This window comes from Urocitellus parryii, chromosome 8 (assembly GCF_045843805.1).
Source record: "Urocitellus parryii isolate mUroPar1 chromosome 8, mUroPar1.hap1, whole genome shotgun sequence".
Lineage (NCBI taxonomy): Eukaryota > Metazoa > Chordata > Mammalia > Rodentia > Sciuridae > Urocitellus > Urocitellus parryii.
In genome coordinates, this window is record NC_135538.1 from 117,237,037 (window position 1) to 117,245,234 (window position 8,198).

The 8,198-nt window shown below is 42.9% G+C and overlaps 1 protein-coding gene across 1 annotated transcript; it reads right to left on the reverse strand.

Annotated features, from left to right (window-relative positions):
• Window positions 1-473: 473 nt before the first annotated feature.
• On the reverse strand, window positions 474-2,700 carry LOC144256566 (patr class I histocompatibility antigen, A-2 alpha chain-like). Its single transcript, XM_077801764.1, has 5 exons — window positions 2,649-2,700; window positions 2,110-2,376; window positions 1,604-1,879; window positions 720-995; window positions 474-592 (listed from the first exon to the last, which is right to left on the reverse strand). Exons 1-5 carry the CDS (start codon window positions 2,698-2,700, stop codon window positions 474-476), a joined length of 990 nt encoding a protein of 329 aa, XP_077657890.1.
• Window positions 2,701-8,198: the final 5,498 nt, after the last annotated feature.

Genomic DNA, 8,198 nt, shown 5'->3' on the forward strand with positions numbered 1-8,198 from the left:
ACAACACCTTAGCCTTGAGCGATGGAGGTGTGGAACTGGCTTCTGTTGTGCACAAAAGCAAGTGGACTTCACCTTTGCTAGGCAGGGGACTGAAGCTCTGGAAGTGGACATTACCTAATGGGAGTGGCCTGCCCCCCCTGTTCTCCTTTAACACTACCCTTTCTGCCTTATTTGGATGGAATGTCCTTTGGAACACCCTCCCCCAATAAAAACCAAGGTTCAGGGCATGCTCTTTCTCTGTTGCCCACCTCCCTTCCTTTCTCTTGTTCCTCTTGTGGGAGCTTGCAGTTGAGGCAGAAGAACCGAACTGAAATGCCCCCCAAAAGGTCTAAATGTTTGTGTGTTTTGTCGTGCCAGCCCAATTGACCCTAGAGACCTGGGTTTTTGTAGCCCCTGTGGGACATGGGCTAAAACACACTTCTACTAGGTACTTCAAACCACCAGTGGGACAAAAATTCAGACCCTGACTTTTCCTACCTGTTTTTCTTCTTCCAAAAGACAAAAGTGACCACAGCTCCAGTGACAACAGCTCCAAGGAGAATTACACCAGCAACAATTCCCAAGATGGGGATGGTGGGCTGACGGGGTGGCTCTGGGAGGGGAAGGGAAGTTAGATGAGGGGACCTGGTCCCCTGTTCTCAGTCATTACCCTGGTGAGGGTCTCCAGAAAGCCTCCTGCTTTCCTGACAACAGGCTCTGTGCCCTCATCCCCTCCTTACCCCATCTCAGGATGAGGGGCTCAGGCAGCCCCTCATGATGCACATGGCATGTGTATCTCTGCTCCTCTCCAGCAGGCACCACCACAGCTGCCCATTTCTGGAAGTTTCCATCCCCTGCAGGCCTGGTCTCCACAAGTTCCATGTCCTGGGTCTGGTCCTCTCCATCCCGCTGCCAGTTCAGGGTGATCTCCTTAGGGTAGAAGCCCAGGGCCCAGCATCTCAGAGTGGCATCCCCTTCAGGGATAGGGTGGTGAGTCACATGAGTCTCTGGGGGGTCTGAAAAAAAGAACTGTGAAATTCAGACATTTTGGCATTTCCTCTTGGGCCACTGAAGCGGTGCTCACATGGCCATCATAAGACCATCGTGAGTAATGAACAACATAATTCAGGTGGGGGAGAGAGCACAAAACCTAGACACAAGACAGGATGCAGACTTCTGGCACAATCTATTCCTTGGAAAGTTCTAAAATCAGATTGAAACAACCCAGTGGAAGAGGCTTCAGGTCCTTGAGAGGGACTTCAGAATCTGATCTTGATAGAGGTTGGGACACTTGGAAAAGCTGGAGTCAGACCTCAAAGGCACTAGGCTGAAGTAGAACTGACTGTCCCTGATGCCAAGACTGCTGACAGGGACCTGGGGTCAGGTATTAATTGTCTTTCCCACCAGCCAGGGAGAGAGAGAGACCAGATCCCTAACTTGTCCTCAGAGAAAGCAGCCTTCAGTTCCTCTCTAGTACAGAACTGGGGAATCCAGGCCCATACCCTCCCCTCTGGACTATGAGCAGGGCGATGCTCTACAGTGGGCACCATTCTCCTCCCCTCCTCCTGGGAACTGCTAGAGAGATCTACAGGAGATGGGGCAGGTGTTCAGCAGCTGCTCATACCTGTGCGCTGCAGCGACTCCTTCCCTTTCTCCAGGTAGCCTGCAAGACACTTCAAGCAATCTCCTTCCAGGTAGGCCCTTAAGCTCTCTGCGTCACCTGCTGCCTCCCACTTCCTCTTGGTGATCTGAGCCGCCTTGTCTGCTGCGGTCCAGGAGCGCAGGTCCTCATTCAGGGCGATGTAATCCGCGCCATCATAGGCATCCTGACTGTACCCGCGGAGGAGGCGCCCATCTGTCCCCATGTCGCAGCCATATATCCTCTGGTAGGTGTGAGAGCCTGTCCCTGCCCCGCTGTCAGCCAGGGTCCGAAACTGCCCACCCTGCGGGTTTTTGTCTTAAACTGAAAACGAAACCGGTCACAGTCCCCAAGGGCGCATTCTGGGTCGAGAGTCTCCACGGGTCCCTCAGACTTGGGGTGAAGCTTAGCCCGGGAATTCCTGACTTCTTGGGACCATCTGTGAGGGACGTGAGGGGTCGCGACGTCTGACATGGACCCAAGTCACTCACCGCCCGCGCTTTGGTTGTAGTAGCCTGGCAGGTTGTTGAGGCTCACTAGGTCACTCTGTGCATTGTCCTTGGCGGTCTGTGTCTCCCGTTCCCAATACTTGGGTCCCACCTTCTCCATCCAAGGCGCCCGGGGCTCCATCCTGGGATTCTCGGTGTCGCTGTCGAAGCGCACGAACTGCGTGTGGTCCACGTAGCCCACGGAGATGAAGCGGGGCTCCCCGCCGGGGCGGGACACGGAGGTGTCGAAATACCTCAGGGAGTGGGAGCCTGGGGAAGGGAGCCGCTGAGACCACCCAACCAAGTGCCAGGTTGACTACCCAGGAGGAGAGGAGCGGGGTCCAGAGACGCTAAGGGGGCGGTGGGAGCAGAAGGGCAGGACGTAGGGGCGGGAGGGGAGGGAAGGGAAGAATCGTCCTATGCTGGGGAGGGTCTGGGCTGGGGGCGGCGGGGAAGCACCTTCCCCAGGTCCAGAGTGCTCACCAGATGGTCCCCTCGCTCCCCCCATTTGGAGGCTATTTCCCTCCCAATCATGTGCTCACCCGCCCAAGTGTCCCTCAGGGCCAAGGCCCCCAAGAGCAGGAGGAGCAGCATTGGGGGCGCCAGCACCCTCGTCCTGCAGCTCTGTGGAGATTCTGCGACTTGGAGTGACAAAGATTGGCTTCTTTAGGAGAAGACGACATGGGAGTGAGAACTGTGGACCAGTCAGGAGTGTCCAGGCAGAATGACCTGGCCCAGGTTGGGAGGAGAAAAGTGAAACTCCCTGGAGACAGGGATTCTCAGCGCTCCCTGTCCACACCCGGGACACAGCTCTAGACCCTGAGAGCCACACCCAGGGCTGGGAGTTTGCCCTGAACCCTCCTCCTTATTAATCATTCTTTGTCTCACCATCCCTTGATTTCTGCCTCAGGGTGTAAAATCAGCAGTTCTCAAACGTTTTGGTTTCAGGATCTTTATATGCTCTTAGAAAGTAATGTGCACTCCAGAGGTAGTTAGATTTATGTGGGTTATGTCTATCAATATTTGCCATATTAGAAGTTAATGCCATTTTCCAGATATTTTATTCCTCCTGAATACTAATAACTAATTGCATGTTAAATAATTGCATGAAAAATGTGCGGCACTCTTTGAAACAGTAGTTTCAAAGAAAAATAACTTTTCCCAAATTAAAATATTTATTAGGAAAAATGGATCATTTTACTTTTTACAATTTTATTTGTCATCAGAGAATGCTAGATATTCATATTTTCTGCATTTAACTTGTGACTTTGGTTTAAACAAAAAAATGTAGCCTCACACAAATATTTATAAGAGGAATGTTTTTAATAATGTTCCCAGTATTCATCTTTGAAACTACACTAAAATGATACAAGTGTTAGCTTCTTAAAAGTTCTTTTCCACAAGAACCATAAAATACTGTCATTGAATAGTCCATATTTTATCCATTAAAGTCTGTGGATGTGTCTTGTACATTGAATTGATCTTGTGCTAATGCATGATATTTTTTAAAGTCATGCATTGTTTGACCAAGCTATATAGACCTTCTGGTGTTAACACATTTAAGTAAAATTAATCAAGTGGTCTTTGTTGATTATTTTGATATCACCACAGATTTCACCAGAAAGTGTTGTAAGTACTTGGGAGTCTGTCAGGTTGATAATGGTGGATGCAGGTTTGCCCAGATTTTTTTTTTCCCTCTTGAGAGCATACATTTTATCATTGAATATATTGCTGTCAGTGGATTATCTCAAAGGGACAGGTTAAGGTCATTTTTTAGAACATTGGCCAAATATTGAAGTGTAATTAATACCTCCCCTGTCATTCATTCTTTTAATCAGGAATGGTATTCCATAAAGATGACGCTAGTAAACCTCACTAAATGGCTTTTGTTGACACAAACTCCCTATTGTTGAATGTAGTAGGTGTGTTTTATGTGTACTTCCCCTTTTTATCAAATAAGTGTATTTATAATGTGCACAGTGGAATGGCAATTTAATAAATTTAATGATTTTTCATACTTCAGGACATATTTAAGTGAACTGGAATGCCTTCCCTTCTACAGTTAAAAGGTGCTCAAGAACACAATAACTATTATTGCAGTTTGGTACCATTACTTCCACTTTGCTGAGTTTTAATTTATTTTAAATAATGTTTTAGTGATATTATAAAAATAGTTTTTGATAATATAGATCCTGTGCAATAGTCTAAACACCTCTGGTGGTTCCAAAAATGACACTTTGAGAACTGCTGCTCTGAGTAAACTGTGGAGAGATCCCAACTGGTTCCATCCTCTTCCCTTGATTCACTGCCACTACTCTAGATAATTGCTAAAACATGTAGAAAGATATGGTGTTTGTGAACAAGTAGTGAAATTATGCAGAAAACAAAAATAATTTCTTAGAAATTTAAAACTGGTCACAGAAATGAATAAGTCTATAGGTGATTTGGGCAATTAAAATAGTACCAGAAAAGAAGTCATATACCTAGTAAAAAAGTTAAAGTTGGACTAAGAGCTAGGGTGTCCTAAAGATATTTCAGACGTTTAGAGTTTCAACATTTTCTTTTCCATATTTCTATAGGATATGGCTAAATGAAGTGAGAAACAAAAATGATGGAGGAAAACCAAGGAAAGGGGATATGTGAAATGTAGTTAAAAGGAGCCAGCACAAGAATGGAGGCCAAGTGTGTTCCCCCCTGAGGTGAAGGAGATCCAGGGAGTCAGTCTGAATCCAGTTGTGAAGGCATCCAGTCCAGCTCTGGCAGGACTGAGAGTTCTAGGACTGGTGTCTTAACAAAGATCAAATTGGTGGAATTGTAGTTATGCCTGAATATATTCATGGAGATTTAGTCTGTTGGGCTTCTATAAGACCACACCACATATTGAGGAAATTATGAAGAACAGAAACTTATTGTCTCACTGTTAGTAAGGTTGGGAAGTCAAAGGTCAAGGCACTGGCATCTGGCTAGGGTCCTCCTGCTGTTTACTCATGTGGGACAGTTTCAAATGTGCAGGCTCTGAGGGGACTATGAGGCAGTCCTTACCTGAGTCCTACTTTTTTTCCATGTGAAAAGAGAAAAAATTTCATCCTCTAGGAGTGAGAAATGGGGAGGTAGGGTGGGATGCAAGAAGGCAGGAGAAAGTGAGAAATGCACTTTTTGGGGGGCAGAGCCAACTAACCTGGAAAATCCTATTCAGAGAGAGCAGTGCAGGGGGCCACTGTAGCCTGTGTTCATCATCTGAGGGAAAGAGAGGGAGAGAAGGAGAAATGTGCAGCATTCAGGCTGCAGGAGGAGGAGAATAACAGACTAGAATGAAATGCAACAAGTTTTTCTGGTCTAGGCATTTGGATTATTTTTAACTTGTAACATACTATGGTTAAGATTTTGTAATTTTTCTGTATCAAAAATACTTTATAGTCATACATTACCTAATGACATGAAATGTGTTTTGATTCTTTGAAGCCAATATCACCCTGATACCAAAGCAGATAAAGACACATCAAGGAAACAAAACTATAGATCAGTATGCCTGATGAACATAGATGTAAAAATCCTTAATAAAATATTAGCATTTGCATTCAAAAACCCATTAAGAAGATCAATTCCATTCAACATTGCAAGGTTGGCTCAATATATGAAAATCAGTAAATGCAATGTATCACATAATTAGAATTAGAGAAAAACATTACATAAACATCTCAGTAAATATAAAAAAAATCCCTTTAGCAAAATTCAGTACCTATTCACGTTAAAAACACTTTAAAAACTAGGAATAAAAGGAACTTGTGTCAACATTGCAATTCTATATGTCAAACCCAAAGCTGATGCCATACTAAGTGGAAAACAATTGAAAGTATTTTCTTTAAAAACTGAAATAAGACACAGAAGTTCATCTCACCACTCCCATTCAATACAGTACTTGAAACTCTAGCCAGAGCAATCTGGCAAAAGATGAAAATTAAAGAGATAAAAATAGAAAAGGATTCAATATCCCTGTTTGCTGATGACATTATTCTATACTTAGAAGATCCCAAGGGAAAAAAAAAAAAACAACACACTTTTAGAGCTGATAAATTCAGCAAAGTAGCTAGATTCAAGATCAATTAGCAAAAGTCAAACTATCCTAGACACCAATAATGATCCTACTGAGAAAGAAATTAGGAAAATTCCATTCACAATATCCTCAAACAAATAAAAAACTGTGAATACATCTAAACAATGAGAGATGTGTACAGTGAAAATTATAAAAACATTGAAGAAAGAAATTAAAGACACTAGAAAATGGAAAAATCTCCCATGTTCTTGGATTGGCAGAATTAATATTGTCAAAATAGCCATATAACCAAAAGTGATGTACAGATTCTCTGCAATCCCCATCAAAATACTAATGATTTTCTCAAAGAAAAAAACAGTCCTAAATTTCATATGAAAGAAGAAAAGACCCAGAATAGCTGAAGCAATTATTAGCTATTAATCAGAGCAATGCTGGAGGCATTAAAATACTCAATCTCAAATTATAGTGCAGATTTGCCATAACAAAACCAGCTTGGTATTAGCATAAAAACATACAGGAAGGTCAGTGGAATAGAAGGTATATAGACTGACCTACAGAGATCCAGTCTTCTGATCCTTGACAAAGGTGGCAAAAACAAATTGGAGAAAACATAGCTTTTAAACAAATGTACCTGGAAAACTGGATATCCATATGCAGAGGAATGAAACTGGATCCTTATCGCTCACCCTGCATAAAAATCAACTGGAAGCAGATCAAAGACCTAGGAATTAGACCAGAAGCATTGCAACTGCTAGAAGAAAACAGGCCAACACTCCAACATGTTGGCTCAGGCATCAACTTCCTTAATAAAACTCCTACAGCTCAAGAAATAAAACCAGGGATCAATAAGTAGATATCAAATAAAAAAGATTCTGCAGAAAAAGGAAACAAATAAGAGAATGAAGAGAGATCCTGTAGAATTGGAGAAAACCTTTGACAGATACTCTCTGACAAGGGATCAATATCCAGAATGTATAAAAACTTTAAACACTTGCCAGAAGAAAAGCAAGTAACCTAACCAATAAATGAACAAAAGAACTAAACAGACATTTCTCAAGAAGAAATTCAAATGGCATTTCATATATACATATATGTATATACCTATATCTATCTATCTATATCAGAGAAATACAAATCAAAACTCCATTGAGAGTTTATCTCTCACAACTATTAGAAGACCAATCATCAAGAATACAAATAATAAATGCTGTGGAGGATACGGGGTTAAGTGTACACTTAAAACATTGTTGGTGGGCCTACAAATTAATACAACCACTTTGGAAATTGGTATGAAGATGCCTCAAAAAGCTAGGAATGGCACCACCATATGACCAGTTATCCCACTGCTTGATATTTGTTCAAAATAACTAAAATCAGCATACTCTAATGAGATATGCACACTCACCACTGTTTACAGCAGCACAATTTCCCAATATCCATGTTATACAACAGATCTAGGTATATGTCAACAGATATATATGTGCTATATGTACACAGTGGCGTTTTATCCTGCCATAAAGAAGAATGAAATAATGTCATTTGTTAATAAGCTGATAGAACTGGAGAATATCATGCCAAGTGAAACACACCAGACTCAGAAAGTCAGGGAGCAAAAGTTTCTTTCATATGTAGAAGCTGGAGAGGAAAACAAACAAACAAACAAACAAAACCAAAATAAAGAGGAATCTTTAGATCAGCCATCTCTGCCCTAGTCCTTCCACAGCCTGATCCTCCTCAGAGCTGCTCTGGCAGCCTTGCAGGGCAGCACAGCAGCGCCTCCGTGTGGCCATGTGGCTGAGCACAGATGATCTGAACTGCCATTTTTGTGTTAATTTGGGAGTCCTGGGTCTCCCTAGGGTTGCAGCAACTGTACAGGGATCTGTGCACAAGTTGGTGCTTTTATCCCATGTCAGATTTGGAATTTCCAACTGTTACTGAAAATACAAGATAAAATATATTTCCTCCCAGTTGATCGACAGTGGACTCTTGTCCCAGGGAGCCTCCAAGTCTCCATGCCATAAAGGCAGGTTCCCAGGTT

What these genes read in the sequence shown, in the direction of transcription:
- LOC144256566 (XM_077801764.1), bottom strand. Translation starts at nt 2,700, where the DNA reads ATGCTGCTCCTCCTGCTCTTGGGGGCCTTGGCCCTGAGGGACACTTGG. An exon ending in CTACAACCAAAGCGCGGGCG is followed by an intron (nt 1,880 to 2,109) that starts GTGAGTGACTTG and finishes GGGCAGGGACAG; the next exon opens with GCTCTCACACCTACCAGAGG. An exon ending in GCCCCTCATCCTGAGATGGG is followed by an intron (nt 593 to 719) that starts GTAAGGAGGGGA and finishes TTCCCCTCCCAG; the next exon opens with AGCCACCCCGTCAGCCCACC.